Source organism: Erinaceus europaeus, chromosome 9 (assembly GCF_950295315.1).
Source record: "Erinaceus europaeus chromosome 9, mEriEur2.1, whole genome shotgun sequence".
Taxonomy (NCBI): Eukaryota; Metazoa; Chordata; class Mammalia; order Eulipotyphla; family Erinaceidae; genus Erinaceus; species Erinaceus europaeus.
This window is the reverse complement of record NC_080170.1, coordinates 52,993,556-53,011,879: the sequence shown is the minus strand read 5'-3', so window position 1 is coordinate 53,011,879 and position 18,324 is coordinate 52,993,556. Positions and strand designations below refer to the sequence as shown.

Below are 18,324 nucleotides of genomic sequence, written 5' to 3'. Positions count from 1 at the left end.
CTGAAAAGAAAACTTTTTTTTTTTAATAGCAAACAAAAACAAACAAACAAAACACCAGAAGCAGCACCACTTAGCTCTAAGGTGGTGCTAGGGGCTCAAACCTGGGTTGTGCATTACTGTTGCACTCTAACTCTGTGTTTTCATATTTAGTTTTTTTTAGAATAAAGATAGAACACCATGTGCTAGAACGTTATGTTAGACCATGTGGTTCCTGCTTGAGAACTGGAATAGTAGATGGGCGGATTATTAAGTAAACAAAAGGTTGTGGTAGTTTTTCACAGGAATGGCTCAGTCCTTGAAAACACAGAAAAATGATGATTGCTAAATGTTCTTAAATTATTTGTGTTCATTTTCTTGTGAATTGAGATTATTTCCTATTTCCATTTTTGTTCCGCGTCTCCGACAGTCATTCAAATTCTCATGTCTAATAGGCCTCTCAACCGAGATAATTTTCACACTAATATTTTCTGGTCTTGTTTGAGACCCTCCACCCCCCCCCCCCCCGCATGAAAATGAATAGATACAAGCACATTATCTGAAAGTAAGAAGCAGGGTAACCACATTTGGCATGGAGAGAAATTGGACCTGGTGGGCCACAGTTTTTACTCTGAATGTGCTTGAATGTTTTGGAAAGATGATAGTTTTCAGTTAGACTTTGCTGAATGTTGTGTTACTATTTCTGGTATATGTGAAAATTATAGTTTTAGCTTTCCAAGAGAGATGTTCATTTATGTACCATATTACTCATTTGAAAAAGTAATGTAGTGTTGAAATAAGAATTAAAAGCTGTTTCGTTGGGGGTTGTATTTTTTTAAAAATTATTTCTTTATTGGGGAATTAATGTTTTTACATTCAACAGTAAATACAATAGTTTGTTCATGCATAACATTCCCCAGTTTCCCATTTAACAATACAACCCCCACTATGTCATTTATCATCCTTCATGGACCTGTATTCTCCCCACCCACCCACCCCAGAGTTTTTTACTTTGATGCAATATGCCAATTACATTTCAGGTTCTACTTGTGTTTTCTTTTCTGATCTTGTTTTTCAACTTCTGCCTGAGAGTGAGATCATCCCATATTCATCCTTCTGTTTCTGACTTATTTCACTCAACATGAATTTTTCAAGGTCCATCCAAGATCGGCTGAAAACGGTGAAGTCACCATTTTTTTACAGCTGAGTAGTATTCCATTGTGTATACATACCACAACTTGCTCAGCCACTCATCTGTTGTTGGACACCTGGGTTGCTTCCAGGTTTTGGCTATTACAAATTGTGCTGCCAAGAACATATGTGTACACAGATCTTTTTGGATGGATGTGTTGAGTTCCTTAGGATATATCCCCAGGAGAGGAATTGCAGGGTCATAGTGTAGGTCCATTTCTAGCCTTCTGAGAGTTCTCCAGACTGTTCTCCACAGAGGTTAGACCAATTGACATTCCCACCAGCAGTGCAGGAGAGTTCCTTTGCCCCCACACCCTCTCCAGCATTTGCTGCTGTTACCTTTTCTGATGTATGACATTCTCACAGGAATGAAGTGATATCTCATTGTTGTCTTGATTTGCATTTCTCTGACAATCAGAGACTTGTAGCATTTTTTTTTTTGATTTTTTTTTCTTTTTTATTTAAGAAAGGATTAATTAACAACCCCACACAATTCCCACCGCCCAATCTCCATATCCCACCCCCTCCCCCGATAGCTTTCCCATTCTCTATCCCTCTGGGAGCATGGACCCAGGGTCATTGTGGGTTGCAGAAGGTAGAAGGTCTGGCTTCTGTAATTGCTTCCCCGCTGAACATGGGCGTTGACTGGTCGGTCCATACTCCCAGTCTGCCTCTCTCTTTCCCTAGTAGGGTGGGTCTCTGGGGAAGCTGAGCTCCAGGACACATTGGTGGGGTCTTCAATCCAGGGAAGTCTGGCCGGCATCCTGATGACATCTGGAACCTGGTGACTGAAAAGAGAGTTAACATACAAAGCCAAACAAATTGTTGAGCAGTCATGGACCCAAAGCTTGGAAAAGTGGAGAGGAAGTATTAGGGAGGTACTCACTGCAAACTATAGTGTACTTCTGCTTTCTTACTTTGGTGCCTTACTTTTTTACATGCATAACATTCCCCAGATTCCCATTTAACAATACAACCCCCACTATTTCATTCATCATTTTTCATGGACCTGTATTCTCCCCACCCACCCACCCACCCCAGAGTCTTTTACTTTGGTGTAATACTCCAATTCCATTTCAGGTTCGACTGTGTTTTCTTTTCTAATCTTGTTTTTCAACTTCGGCCTGAGAGTGAGATCATCCCATATTCATCCTTCTGTTTCTGACTTATTTCACTTAACATGATTTTTTCAAGGTCCATGCAAGATCGGCTGAAAACGGTGAAGTCACCATTTTTTACAGCTGAGTAGTATTCCATTGTGTATATATACCACAACTTGCTCTGCCACTCATCTGTTGTTGGAAACCTGGGTTGCTTCCAGGTTTTGGCTATTACAAATTGTGCTGCCAAGAACATATGTGTACACAGATCTTTTTGGATGGATATGCTGGGTTCCTTAGGATATATCCCCAGGAGAGGAATTGCAGGGTCATAGGGTAGGTCCATTTCTAGCCTTCTGAAAGTTCTCCAGACTGTTCTCCACAGAGGTTAGACCAATTGGCATTCCCACCAGCAGTGTAGGAGGGTTCCTTTGCCCCCACACCCTCTCCAGCATTTGCTGCTGTTACCTTTTCTGATGTATGACATTCTCACAGAAGTGAAGTGATATCTCATTGTTGACTTTATTTGCATTTCTCTGACAATCAGAGACTTGGAGCATTTTTTCATGTGTTTCTCGGCCTTTTGGATCTCTTCTGTGGTGAATATTCTGTCCAAGTCCTCCCCCCATTTTTGGATGGGGTTATTTGTTGTCTTGGTGTTGAGTCTGGCAAGCTCTTTATATATGTTGCTTATTAAACTCTTATCTGATGTATGGCATGTAAAGATCTTCTCCCATTCTGTGAGGGGTCTCTTGGTTTGGGTAGTGGTTTCTTTTGCTGTGAAGAAGCTTTTTAATTTGATGTAGTCCCATAGGTTTATACTTGCCTTAGTCTTCTTCTTTTTTTTTTTTTTTAATTTTTTTTTATTTAAGAAAGGATTAATTAACAAAACCATAGGGTAGGAGGGGTACAACTCCACACAATTCCCACCGCCCAATCTCCATAACCTTAGTCTTCTTTGTAATTGGATTCATTTCATTGAAAATTTCTTTAAAATTTATGCAGAAAGGAGTTCTGCCAATATTTTCCTCTAAGTATTTGGTAATTTGTGGTGTAACATCCAAGTCCTTGATCCACTTGGAATTTACTTTTGTATTTGGTGAAATACAGTGATTCAGTTTCATTCTTCTGCATGTTTCAACCCATTGTTTCCAACACCATTTGTTGAAGAGACTCTGCTTTCCCCATTGAATAGTCTGGGCCCCTTTGTCAAAGATAAGATGTCCATAGGTGTGGGGCCTCATTTCTGGACTCTTCAATTCTATTCCACTGGTCAGTGTGTCTATTCATGTTCCAGTACCAAGCAGTTTTGATGACAATGGCCCTATAATACAGTTTGAGATCTGGGAGTGTGATGCCTCCAGTTCTGTTCTTTTTTCTCAAGATAGTTTTGGCAATTCTAGGTCTTTTCTGGCTCCAGATAAACATTTGTGGCATTTTTTCTATTCTCCTAAAAATGTGCTTGGGATCTTGATGGGGATAGCATTAAATTTGTAGATGGCTCTGGGTAATATATTCATTTTGATGATGTTAATTCTTCCAACCCATGAACATGGAATATCTTTCCACTTCTTTGTGTCTTTTTCAATTTCCTTGAGTAGTGACTCATAATTTTCAGTATACAAGTCTTTCACTTCTTTGGTTAGGTTTACTCCTAGATATTTTATTGTTTTTGTTGCTATAGTAAAAGGAATTGATTTCTGGATTTCAGTTTCTTCTAACTTAGTGTTTGCATAGAGGAATGCCACTGACTTTTGAATGTTAATTTTATAGCCTGACACCTTACTGTATTGCCTGATGATTTCCAAAACTTCTTGCTGGATTCCTTAGGTTTTTCCATGTATACTATTATGTCATCTGCAAATAAGGAGAGTTTGACTTCTTCTCTTCCAATCTGTATGCCTTTAATTCCTTGCTCCTGCCTGATTGCTATGGCAAGAACTTCCAACACTATGTTGAATAGTAATGGTGATAGTGGGTAGCCCTGTCTAGTACCTGATCTGAGGGGAAATGCTTCCAGTTTTTCACCATTGAGTATGATGTTGGCTGTAGGTTTGCTATAGATAGACTCCATTCTCTTGAGTAATTTTCCATCGACTCCCATTTTTTTTGTAGTGTTTTGATTATAAAGGGATGTTCTATTTTGTCAAAGGCTTTCTCTGCATCTATTGATATGACCATGTGGTTTTTTTGGTCTTGCTTTTGTTGATGTGGTGGATCACATTGATTGATTTACGTATATTAAACCAACCTTGCATGCCTGGGAGAAACCCCACTTGGTCATGATGAATAATCTTTTTGATATACTGCTGTATCCGGTTGGCTAGAATTTTGTTCAATATTTTCACATCTATGTCCATTAGAGGTATTGGTCTGTAGTTTTCTTTTTTGGTTGTGTCCCTGTCTGCTTTTGGTATCAGGGTGATGTTGGCTTCATAGAAGCTGGCAGGGAGTATTCCAGTGTCTTCAATTTTCTGGAAGACTTTTAAAAGTAGAGGTATTAGTTCTTCTTTGAAGGTTTTGTAGAATTCATTTGTAAGACCATATGGTCCAGGACTTTTATTTTTGGGAAGATTTTTGATAACTGTTTCAATTTCATTAGCTGTGATGGGCCTGTTCATGTTATCTACTTCCTCTTTACTTAGTTTTGGAAGTTGGTAGGTATCTAGGAACTTGTCCATTTCTTCCAGGTTCTCTAGCTTGGTGGCATATAGTTGTTCATAGAAGCCTTGCATGATATGTTGAATTTCTGTGGTGTCTGTTTTGATATCTCCTCTTTCATTTAGTATCCAATTAATTGGGTCTTCTCTTTTTTTTGTTTTGTGAGTCTGGCTAAAGGTTTGTCTATTTTATTTACTCTTTCGAAGAACCAACATTTACTTTCGTTTATCTTTTGTATGGTTTTCCTATTCTCAATGTTATTTACTTCTTCCCTAACTTTAGTGATTTCTGTCCTTCTGATTGCTTTAGGGTTTCTTTGTTGTTCTTCTTTTAGGTCTTTAAGATGTGCAATCAGGCTGTTTATTTGTGCTTTTTCTTGTTTCCTAATGTGTGCTTATATAGCTATGAACTTCCCTCTTAGGACTGCTTTAGCTGTGTCCCAAATATTTTGATAGCTTGTGTCTTCATTTTCATTGAAGTCTCGAAACATTTTGATTTCTTCCTTGATTTCCTCTGACCCAGAAGTTGTTAAGAAGTGTACTGTTGAGCTTCCACATTTTGGGACTGTTACTAATCTTTTGTTGATTGTTAAGTGTTAGTTTAATTCCACTGTGGTCTGAGAAGATGCTTGGGATGATTTCAGTGCTCTTGAATAGGCTGATGCTGTCTTTGTGGCCTAACATATGGTCTATCCTTGAGAATGACCCATGTGGATTTGAGTAAAATGTGTATTCCAGTTTCTTGGGATGAATGACTCTGAAAATGTCCAATAGTTCTAGTTTATCTGTGTCTTCATTTAGCTCCCTTATGTCTTTATTGATTTTCTGCCTGGTTGATCTGTCAAGTTGAGAGAGTGGGGTGTTGAAAGCCCCTACTATGATTGTGTTACTGTTAATATATTGCTGTAGCTTTTTCAGTAGATCCCAGTTTGAGTCCCCGGTTCCCTACCTGTAGGGGAGTCGCTTCACATTCGGTGAAGCAGGTCTGCAGGTGTCTTTCTCTCCCCTTTTCTGTCTTCCCCTCTCTCTCCATTTCTCTCTGTCCTATCCAACAACAACAACATCAACATCAGTAACAACAACAATAATAACTACAACAATAAAAAAAGAAGGGCAACAATAAAAGGGAATAAATAAATATTTTAAAAATCTTTAAAATTTTTCTGAAAATAAAATGTTTTCACCTAGCTTACAATTCCCAGTATATATTTTGTTAACCTACAGAGTCATTAAATCTTTTGCTAGATTTTACTTTTTACTTTTTAAATCATAATAAGGCAGCCTTTCAACTGAATGCTTTTATAGCAGTTAGCTTCTCTTCCCTCTGCTCTGTTTTACATGCTGAGTTTAAGTGATAGTGTCATTCGTTCACAGGACAGTGTACTCGTTATTTAACATACCCCTGCAAATTTTCCAAGTGCTATTTCTTCTGAAGTAACAGCCCATTTCTGTATACCAAGAAAAAGTAACATTTTTGCTTGGCACACTGCTGCCTACTATATAGTAAATTTATATTTGGAGTTGAATTTTATAATGGAATTATGCTATATCATGGAGTAATAATTGTGTGAATAAATGATTTTAGAATTCACTCATTCCAACTTCATATCTGATGTAGAAGTGCATCTTGGTATATCCAAAATAATCAACTTCTTTATTAAACATGTATTTTGGTTCCATACTACATATTGGCATTGTGCAAAGGAAGTGACGAATAAACTTGAAATAGACATGGCCCTTTGTTGTCTACAGGTAGTTCAGTGGTGTAGCTTAAGATGAAAGCTCAGTCTGCCAGACATTCTCAGCGGGTTATTTTTTGAATCTAGGTTCTCAATTTGGCAAGAATGGATAGCTTAATATTGAATTCCTCCTCATCCCCCATAGGACCTTGCCCTCAACTTGGATCAACAATGGTAGAGAATATTCCATTCCCCGAAGGGAGGATGGACAATATACTCTATGCTATATCTGAGAAAGATGGGTTGATATTGGGGTAGCTTGGAATATTCCTACTCATGAGTGACTCAGGCCGTAGAGCCAGTGGGTTAAGCACATGTGGCGCAAAGCACAAGGACCAGTGTAAGGATCCCCGTTCCAGTCCCAGGCTCCCCACCTGTGGGGGGGTCGCTTCACAGGCGGTGAAGCAGGTCTGTAGGTGTCTCTTTTTCTCCCCCTCTCTATCTTCCCCTTCTCTCTCCATCTAACAATGACAACATCAATAACAACAACAACTTCAGCAACAATGAAAAAAAAAGGGCAATAAAAGGGAAAATAAATAAATACAAAAAAATTAAAGAATTTTAAAAAAGAATAGGAGAGCTAAGAATAGGGGATGGGATGGGATATGGATATCTGGTGGTGGGAATTGTGTTTAATTGTACCCCTCTTATCCTATGGTTTTGTCAATGTTTCCTTTTTATATATATAAAAAAACAATATTAAATTTTCCAATTCACAAACATTGAGTGTTTTCCTCTTTGTTTAGATTTTCTTTTCTTTCATTAGTATTTTGTAGATCTTTATTTTACAGATTTTTTGCATATTGTGTTAGGTTTATATCCAAATACTTTTGTGCTGTTGTTAATAGTATTTAAAAAAATTTTTTTTAATTTATCTACTTATTAGATAGAGAGAAACTGAGAAGGGAGGGATGTGTGGATACAGAGAGGGAAAGAGAGAAAAACCTGCAACTGTTTCACCACTCGAGAAGCTTTTCCCCTGCAGGTGGGGACCCGAGGCTTGAACCTGTGTCCTTGCACACTGTACTGTGTGCTTTTATTTATTTATTTATTTATTTATAAAAAAGGAAACATTGACAAAACCATAGGATAAGAGGGGTACAACTTCATACCACTCCCACCACCAGACCTCTGTATACTATCCCCTCCACTGATAGCTTTCGTATTCTTTAAAACTGTCGGGCATGGAGGAGAGAGAGGAGATCTGGAGTGGAGAGGGAACACAAATCTTTATTCTCGCCGGCACCTCAGGGTTGGGTGAGAGCACAGCGGTTTGGGCCATGTGGAGCTAGCAAAATGGCCACCTCCCACTACGTGCAACAATCCTTCCCTGTGTCTGGTCACCGGTCACCGAGGTGAAAAGAGGTCACGGAGGTGAAAAGCGGGCAAAAAGAGAGAGAGGGGCAGAAGCAGAAGGGCTTTTATGGGAGAAATTCCGGAAGTGACAGGTCGGGACAGGATTGGCTAGGAAACAAGGGGCTCCGGGAATAGGGTTTCTCTGGGAATTGACAATACCCTGAGGGGACAACATGGTGGAACACAAGGCACTCCGGGAATAGAATTTCAACTCTCTCGCAGGAATTGACAATACCCTGAGGGGACACATGGTGGATGTGACTGCATCTCCACAATTTCCCAACATGACCCTCTGGGAGTATGGACCCAAGATCATTGTGAGATGCAGAAGGTGGAAGGTCTGGCTTCTGTAATTGCTTCCCCACTGAACATGGGCATTGACAGGTTTATCCATACTCCCAGCCTGTCTCTCTCTTTCCCTAGTGGGGGAGGGCTCTGGGGAAGTAGAGCTCCAATGCATATTGGTGGGGTTGTCTGTCCAGGGAAGTCTGGTCGGCATCTGGAACCTGGTGGTTGAAAATAGAGTTAACATACAAAGCCAAACAAGTTGTTGAACATACTGTGTGCTTTTAACACAAGGGGCCACTCGCGTGGCCCCTTGTTAATAGTATTTTAAAACTTTCAAAAAAAAAAAAACTTTCAAATTCCATTTATTTTATATAGAGAAGAATTTTTGTTTCCTCCTCCATTCTCTGTAGTTTAAATATATACTCTCATATGAGTTTTTGTTACTTTATGCGTATCATTTTTTTTCCTTCCCCCTTTTTTGTCTCCAGGATTACCCCTGAGGCTTGGTGCCTGCACTATGAATCCACTGCTCTTGAAGGCCATTTTCTTCATTTTGTTGCCTTTGTTGTTGGATAGGACAGAGAGATTGAGAGAGATGGGGGAGAGAAAGACAGACACCTGCAGGCCACCTCCTTCACCGCCAGTCAAGTGACCCCCACCCTGCAGTTGGGGGGCCGGGGCCTCGAACTGGGATCCTTATGCTGACCCCCCCTGCAGGTGGAGAACCTTATGCAAGTCCTTTCCCATTGCCCCATTTGTGCTTAACCTGCTTGCTGTGCTGCTGACCGGCTCTAACATACTTAGTTTATTGATCTGTAGCTTACTCTCTCAATAATTTTGTTTAACTTCATGGTCATTAGTGTCTCAATGATCCCTTTTGCTTCTTTCACTCCTCTTAAATGTTGTTAAGACCTTTTGGTATTACTTCACAGATTGTCTTGTTTTTCTCTGTATTTCACTTGAGCTAGTTTCTTTCTTCAGATTGATTGGTTTTTCAGTGGTGTCTTGTCTACTGATGAGCTTATTGAAGGCATTCTTCTTTTTTGTTAAATATTTTTGATTTCTCTTATTATGCTTCTTAGCATTTCCATCACTCTACTTAGAGTGTATCTAACTATAATCTTGTACATTGTTTACTTTATTTTTCATTAGGGATTTTAGCACAGTACTCAGTATTGTTTTAATTATTTAAATTCTCATCTGATAACTGTAACAGTGTCATAATGACAGTCTGTTGCTAATTGCCTTTTCTTTTCACACTGCTGTTTTTGCTTGTCTTTTGTCATGCTTTATAATTTGTTGTGATAGCTGTATGTGTTGGGTAAAAACAAGTGGTAAATAGTCTCTTATTGCATGGGGATTATGCTAATCTGGTGAGAGCTGAGCTGAGCTTCATGTTTGCTGTAGTTTTAGATGTCAGAGGTTTCAAATTCCTCCAGTGCCCTGATTGTCTCCATTTGATTTTGAACTTTCTCCTTGTTGAGAGTCCTGTGTCTTGCAATTCTTTCAAGTGTGGTTAGCAATTATTCTGAAATCTCAAGTGTATGTGTGGAGTAGCATTTTATGATTTTTAAATTTAATGTAGGTCCTATAGTGAGTCTATATCTTGGGGCTGTGACCTTCTCAAGAATTCCTTCAGTGGGAAAGCTTTTTTCCTCCCATCCATTACGTTCTTTTCTGGTTGCAGTATTACTGATTATTTTCTTTTAATTCTGATACCTAATTCAGAGTTAACTTGTCAGTCTATCTATCACTTATCCAAGAAAAATACAGAAAGGAAACAGATAAGTTTTGATGGAGGAGTTAGAGGGGTGAGGAAAATTCTGTGTTTTAGTGATGTTCTGTTGAGGTAGCTACCAATTTTGGATCTTAAGAACCAGTAAGGAGACTTTAGAGACAAGATGATGTAGTGGATCAGAGCATGTGCTCTAAGCCAGACTTCCTGGTTTGAATCCCAGAACTTTAATCTAATTGCTGTTTTTTTTTTAATTTATTAAAAAAATTTTATTTATTTATTTATTCCCTTTTGTTGCCATTGTTGTTTTACTGTTGTCATCATTGTTGGATAGGACAGAGAGAAATGGAGAGAGGAGGGGAAAACAGAGGGGAGGAAAGATAGACACCTGCAGACCTGCTTCACTGCTTCACTGCTTCACCTGCTTCACTGCCTGTGAAGCGATTTCCCTACAGGTGGGGAGCTGGGGCTCGAACCAGGATCCTTACACCGGTCCTTGCGCTTTGCATCACGTGCGCTTAAGCCGCTGCGCTACTGCCCGACTCCCTCAATTGCTGTTTTTAACAAATACGTGACCCCTCTGCCCTCTACCAGTTGGGGCCTTCAGCTTTTTTATTTCTTTTCTTTTAATTTCAGGTAAATACAAAGAGGGAGAGTAAGAGGAGAGGTACCACGTTACTACCTCACTATTTATGAACCATTTCCTAGTACGTTCTAACTTTTGGCTTGTAATAGGGTAACCTTTCAACTGAATACTATCTCCTAGCATCTTAACAATTTGTTCAACCTATTTACTGAATATTTACAAGATAAAGCATATTAGTTATAGAATATTCCCAGTGAATAACAGTTCTGGTTGGGGAGGGTCTTATTTGCCTTGACATCATATGCTTCTTTGCCTTTCCACAGTTCATCTCATATGACAGTCACTCATAGTTATTACAGTCTAGCTATCTCGGGCTCTTTCTGACCCTCAGTGAGCCTTTCTCACATTTGGCATTTGTGTTTGCTTTTTCTTCTTAGAGTTCCTTTCTCTCTAGTGCTTTCCATGACTTACCAATGTCATTTATCCATATTGCCTCCTGCCTTCGAGGTTATCACTTTTTGTAGTTTTTACTCCAGTGTTTATAACTGAAACCCCTTAAACTCCCCATATTATCTGCCTTTTCCATGAGAATATTAGCTATATGAAGGCCAAGAGTACCTACCTCCAACTCATACTCTTTCTCCAGTTCCCATTATATTAATAGCTTCTAGTACACAGCAGGGACTCACTGCTAGTTGGATGGATGAATGGCAAGCAGGATTTACCCACAGGTAGAACTGAGAACCTCAAGTGGGGAAGACTTTATATGAAGGAGGAGCTGTAATGTGAAATGACAAAGGCAGGTATGCTGGGCTTTGTAACATGAAGGGGTTGGATTTTATTTGAATTTTAGTAAAAGGACTTTTTAAAATGAACTTTATTATTTTCTTTTTTTAATTTAATTTTTTATTTATAAAAAGGAAACATTGACTAAACCATAGGATAAGAGGGGTACAACTTCATACAACTCCCACCACCAGAACTCTATCCCATCCTCTCCCCTGATAGCTTTCCTATTCTTTAACCCTCTGGGAATATGGACCCAGGGTCATTGTGGGATGCAGAATGTTGAAGGTCTGGCTTCTGTAATTGTTTCCCCACTGAACATGGGCGTTGACAGGTTGATCCATACTCCCAGCCTGTTTATCTCTTTCCCTAGTCGGGGATGGCTCTGGGAAAGTAGAGCTCCAAGGCATATTGTTGGGGTTGTCTGTAAAGGGAAGTCTGGTTTGCATCATGCTAGCATCTGGAACCTGGTGGTTGAAAAGAGAGTTAACATACAAAGCCAAACAACTTGTTGACCAATCATGAACCTAAAGACTGGAATAGTGCAGATGAAGAGTTGGGAGGGGGGTCCTCCATTTTAAAGATAGCTAGTAGGCATATTTTAGTTATATTCCATAGGGCCTATGTATATACTAGTTTTTTTTGGTTTTTTTTTTTTTTGCCTGAGCCTGAAATCTGATATGCAGGTGGATCCTAATTATTGTCTGGGGAGGTGATGTCATGGCTGGCAGAAGGACCAAAAAGCTGGATCAGGGAAGAGAGTAGCTCCCAAATATGGGAAAGGTGTATAAATATTGTTGACTGTAAACCCCATCGACTTGATGTGATCTGGGGCCCATATTCAGTTTAGGAGCCCATGTGACCTCTGCATCCCTGTAGACCTGAGCTCACATTCTGTGGTCATAAGTAGGAACGTTCCAAGCTGTAGCATAGAGTTAGAGTATATTGTCCAGACTCCCTTCGGAGGATGGAACATTCTCTATCATTGTTTAGCCAAGTTGACTCATGGTCCTATGGTGACCCACAAAGGGGTCTATTGTGTTGTTCCTGAGAGAAATGACTAGTAACAATGGAGAGAGGGATTTATTTGAGGTCTAGGCCCATCAAGTCTGTTTGGGAATCTAAGGACTCCCCGATTGGGGCCCAGCTGATAGGGTGGCCTGATAGTGACTAAAGAGTCATCGTTAAAGTATGCAAGTCTCTTGCCCTTATTCAGCTTTTGCAGCCCTTGCTTTGCTAAGGTTAGCTTTGGAGTGAGTGAGAGAACTGTAATAGGAAGTAGGTGAGGAGGGTATCTAAGTCTAAGTAGACACTATTTCATTATGAACTTTATACTGACTCACTACAGACTATTGTGTATTTTTGCTTTCAGGTATATATTTTGCCCTAATTTATGGATACATGTGAACATATGTTCTATCTTACAGGACCTGTTCTGTATCTAGGTTTTGGGATTTTGTTAGGAAGTGAACCTCCTGGAATAGAATTAGAGAATACTATGAAAGGAAAGGTCTCACCCGAGTAATGAGGGTGAAGAGTTGACATTCCATGCCTGATGTCTCTGGACACAGTCTGAAGTGAAGCATGCTGAGGTGGTATTCCTTGTGTTGATTAGGTTGGGATTGGTGGATGGATTATCATTTGGTATGAATTGAGAGAAGCATGAAGAAAGTGTGCCCCACCCTAGAGGTTCCAGGAATGGGGGAAATATAGGTTCTAAAGATGAAGCGGGTAGATCCTGCTGTCTTAGGGTTTAAGAAGATAATAGATAGTTATAATTATAATCACATTATTTGGCAATTGGGTTAACTTTGAAATATGCCTTTGTTAGGATTTTCTGTATTATACACAACATCACCATAATATATGTCCTTTGACATTATTTGCATATAGCTGTGTATTATTTTCTTTTATTGCTACCAGGGTTATCACTGGTGCTTGGTACCAGCACTGTGAATCCACTGCTCCTGGTGCCCCCCCCCCTTCTTTGTTCCTTTCTATTTTATTGGATAGGACAGAGAAATTGAGAGGTGAAGGAGAAAGACAAACACTTGCAGACCTGCTTCACTGCTTGTGAAACATTCATTCTGCAGGTGGGGAGCAGGGACTTGAACCTGGGTCCTTGTGCATGGTAATATGTGTACTTAATCAGGTTTTAATGTCACCCAGTATATTTCCCACAACATTTCTTTGAAACTCTGAAAAGTTTAGATTAAGGAGGAAAAGATCAGAGGTACAAAGTTGGTTTGGAGTTTTCTGTAACAGATAAGCATTGCTTGGACTAGGTTAGTAAAAAAAATGGATAAGGGGAAAGATGGGGGTAGTTGGTAAGCTTATTTTGGAGTTGGGGCTGTTGTGACTACTGTATGAGATGTTAAGTGTAGAGGTGAATCAAGGATGACATCCATCTAGGTTTCTTTTCTTTTTTTAAAGCAAATTGGTAGAAGGTGGTGTTATTTATGGAAACAAGGAATCTGAATGAGAAACAAGTTAGGAGGGGACATTAGAAATTTGATTTTAAGGGCAAGGGTAGATAGCATTATGGTTATACAAAGACTGTCATGCCTGAGGCTCCAAAGTCCCAGGTTCAATCCCCTGCACTACCAGAAGCTAAAGCTGCATAGTGCTCTGATAAGCGAAACACACACACACACACACACACACACACACACACACACACACACACACACACACACGAGGAATTTCATTTTAAATACTGAATAGAACTCCACATGGAAACATCAAGAGGGGTTGGAGCTCAGATCGGGAATTAGAGTAAACATTGGGATGTACACATTTCAGCATATACTGTCAAGATATAGATAGTATTTACATTTATGATGTTAAGAGATGTTACTTGCAGAGATGTATGGCAAGGAATCATTAAGACTCATTTGAGGACTTTTCAGCATTTTAGATGGCAAGTAGAGGAGTGACATCTTAAAAGGACTTAATGCAAGGTCACAGAAAGAAACCTGAAGTTTATGGTGTCTTCATAATCAAGTGTTTACCTAGAAAGGTAAAGATGTTGCTTTTAACACACACTGGTGCATTTTCAGAAGCATATAATACATAAAATGAGAAAAACCTTAGTGAACACATGGCAGTCAGTGCTTGAAGGGTTGTAAAGGGTGAGAGTATTAACATACTAGTAAATCAGTGATAGGAAGCTAATCACACTAGTCTAGGTGTTCTTTATTTGGGCATTGTTGTAAATTTTGATTAAAAAAATAAAGTTGAGAATTAAAAAATTTTGAAATTAGAATTCATATTATGCCAAGAGTATGGTGTTAGTGACATCTAGTGGTAAAATGGGATGTTGCAACCATGTTTATAGGAAGCAGCCAACACAATATGGGGGAGGGGAGGAGAAGAACATGGGAGATTGGGATCTAGACGCCAACCAGAAGTTTCCAGTGTCATGTGTTCTTTAGCCCAGGTCTGCTTATACTACCACTACAAACTCTTTGTTGTCTTTGCAGATTACTATGTAGTTCTTGATTGCCATTTAGGTTTTAGCTCAGTTATTTTCTTTCCCTACCAACTTAATTTAACCTGTACCTTAATTTAACCTGTACCTAAACTCTTCAGCTACTTGTGACAGCAGTCTATTTTATTTTCTTCATAACCTTTACAGTGATTTATGGATGTTCATCCCAAGAGAGCAGGCACCTGTTAACTCACAGACCCTAGTGCCCATGCAGACCTGGTGTGTGTGTGTGTGTGTGTGTGTTGAGTGTCTAATTTTCTTTTACCAGTTATTTAGTAATTTTTTAAATTGTTGTAGTTATTATTGTTATTGATGTCGTTGTCGTTGTTGGATAGGACAGAGAGAAATGGAGAGAGGAAGGGAAGATAGAGGGAGAGATAGACACCTGCAGACCTGCTTTACCACCTGTGAAATGCCTCCCCTGTAGGTGGGGAGCTGGGGGCTTGAACAGGGATCCTTATAACTATGCCGGTCCTTGCACTTTGCGCCACATGCGCTTAATCTGCTGCGCTACCGCCGGACTCCCAATTTTTTTTTTTTAAACTACAGCACTGCTCAGCTAAGGCTTATGGTTTCGTGGGGATTGAAACTGGGACCTCAGAGCCTCAGATGTAAATATCTTTTGCGTAATCTTCATGCTATCTACTGCCCCTGTATGCAGAATCTGTTATGTATGGTACATAGTTAAAATTAATCGTGGGGTAGTCAGGCGGTAGCGCGGCAGGTTAAGCGCAGCTGGCGCAAAGTGCGGCGTAAGAATCCCGGTTTGAGCCGCCGGCACCCTATCTGCAGGGGAGTCGCTTCACAGGCGGTGAAGCAGGTCTGCAGGTGTCTCTTTCCCCCTCTCTGTCTTCCCCTCCTCTCTCCATTTCTCTCTGTCCTACCCAACAACAACAACATCAACAATAAAACAACAAGGGCAACAAAAGGGAAAAATGAATGAATAAATGAATGAATATAAAAATTAAAAAAAATTAATCGTGGGACTATTTGACCATTTGGAAGGACAGAGAATGTTGAGTTTCTGTGATGTAGATATGTATCATAAAATCATATTACACTTTTATTTTCCTTTCTCTCTGTGGCTCGCTTTCTCTCTCTTTCTCTCTCTCTCTCTCTCTCACCTGCCTACTTACCTACCAGAACACTGTTCAGCTCTGTCTGTTGATGGGGCAGAGACCATTTAGATGGAGGTCCTCTGGTCTATGTCTCTGGCTTTACTTTGTATCTGATTTTTGAAACATTATTTATTATGAGACTGTAGCCTGCAAGAATCCTGGTTTAGGGGGTTGAATTGTATATGGTCGGTCAGCTTGTGACACAGATAAAATATTTCAAGGTGAAATACCTGGGTTTGAATAAGTAAATTCTGGAAATATTTGAGAGTTAACTGGAAAGTAATTTTATTGAATATGTTTGTGAATTTATAGAGATTTCTCATACTATGTTTAATTATTTCCTATTTATAAAAAAAACAAACCCAGGAGAGTTGGGCGGTAGCGCAGTGGGTTAAGCGCACGTGGCGCAAAGCGCAAGGACAGGCATAAGGATCCGGTTCGAGCCCCCGGCTCCCCACCGGCGGCGGGGGGGGGCGGGGTCGCTTTACTGGCGGTGAAGCAGGTCTGCAGGTGTCTTTCTCTCCCCCTCTTTGTCTTCCCCTCCTCTCTCCATTTCTCTCTTAAAAAAAAACACCAGTATTTATTTAAGTAATACAGAGCCTAACAGTTGTAAAATGTTTACTTGAGAAATAGGTGGGTTTGTGGTGTTCTGCAGGGAACAATAGGCTTTTTTTAGTCTAGAAACTCAGGTGAAGAGAGTAGTACATTTCCATTATGTGGACCTGTCCAAGTAGGTAACTACCCCAGAATTCTGACCAGCAGAATTCTTTACATGAACCACTTTTAAGGGTGGAGAATTGACCAGGTACTTACTTATATTTTATTCATTACTTTTTTTTCCTTTTTTTTTAAATCTTAGTGGTCTTGATCAGGTGGATGTGGGAAGATAAGTTAGTGGAACTGAAATGGAGGTCAGAACTTCATTGCCGAAGGTTAGTGGGTCACTGGATTCTGTGGCTGCACTGAACAGTGAAGACTTTGTCTTGGTTCCTCAGCATGCAGAAGACACATCCACAAAAGAGGATGAAAAACCTCAACTGAAGGTATTGTTTCTCACAAATGATGCATTTTGAATAGTTTTTTCTTATGTGTTGACTTTGAAAATACAATTCATCCATAGACTAATTATTTGATTTGGTTTGTATATATATATATTTATATTTTTTAAATGTAATTTATTCTCTTTTGTTGCCCTTGTTGTTTTATTGTCGTAGTTATTACTGTTGTTGTTGATGTCGTTGTTGTTGGATAGGACAGAGAGAAATGGAGAGAGGAGGGGAAGACAGAGGGGGAGAGAAAGACAGACACCTGCAGACCTGCTTCACCACCTGTGAAGGGACTCCTCTGCAGGTGGGGAGCCTGGGGCTCGAACCGGGATCCTGACACCGGTCCTTGCGCTTTGCGCCACGTGCGCTTAACCCACTGTGCTACCGCCTGACTCCCTGGTTTGTATATTTTTAAAGTTAGTTTTTTTTTTTTTTTTTTGGGTGGGAGGGCTGTGTAGATATAATAGTTATGCAAACTTTAGCATAATGATTATGCAAACCCTATTGGCTTAGACTCTAGAGTCCTCGGTTTGATTCCTGCCACCACCATAAGCTGGAGTTGAACAGTGCTTTTAGTTATTTATCTTTTCCTTAGGAATTAAAAAAATATATAGAAGTAAGGAATGGGGGGGGGGAGGAAGAAGGAATAATTGGTGAATTAAGCTAAATGTTTTAATATTATACATGTTTACTATATCTGATATTTTGTCACATTTTGTTTTTTTAAATTAATTTTTCCCCTTTTCATTTCTTCTTCTTCTTCCCCTTCCCATTCCCTTTCTCCTTCTTTTAAAATCAGAGCATTGCTTAGCTCTTGCTTATGGTGGTGCTACAAATTGAACTTGGGACCTTGGATCCTCCGGCACAGAAACATTTTGCATATTCATTATTCTAACTTTCTGATCCAAGACTGCTTCATTTCTTAATGGGAGAGAGGAAGGAAGAGAAGGAAAGAGGAAGGGAAGAAGTGAGAGGAGGAGAAGGAGGAGGAGGAGGGAGGAGAAAAGAGCAGCAGAACATTATTTTGGCACATGTGATATCAGGGGTTAAACTCAGGACCTCATGTTAGGGTTGAACAGTATCTACTATATCACTTCCTAGACTACTACTGCTGGATTTTAAAATTACTTTTGTAAATAGTTATGTTTTACTTTTCTGTCATACTTTTCTTTGAATTAGCTAGTAGCAGTCTAGTATATGATTTAATAATTGGTTTGTGTGAATACTTTTAAGTATATGTTTTGTATTTTTAG

At 39.6% G+C, this 18,324-nt stretch overlaps 1 protein-coding gene across 3 annotated transcripts in view; it reads left to right on the top strand.

Moving 5' to 3' along the window:
* RABGAP1L (RAB GTPase activating protein 1 like) overlaps nt 1–18,324 on the top strand; it is a 527,154-nt gene that overhangs the window by 56,634 nt on the left and 452,196 nt on the right. For all 3 annotated transcript variants that reach the window (XM_060197904.1, XM_060197905.1, XM_060197906.1), the window contains exon 2: nt 16,898–17,068. In XM_060197904.1, the coding sequence (XP_060053887.1) occupies nt 16,931–17,068 (138 nt within the window). In that variant the 5' untranslated portion in view covers nt 16,898–16,930. The remainder of the gene's footprint in view (nt 1–16,897; nt 17,069–18,324) is intronic.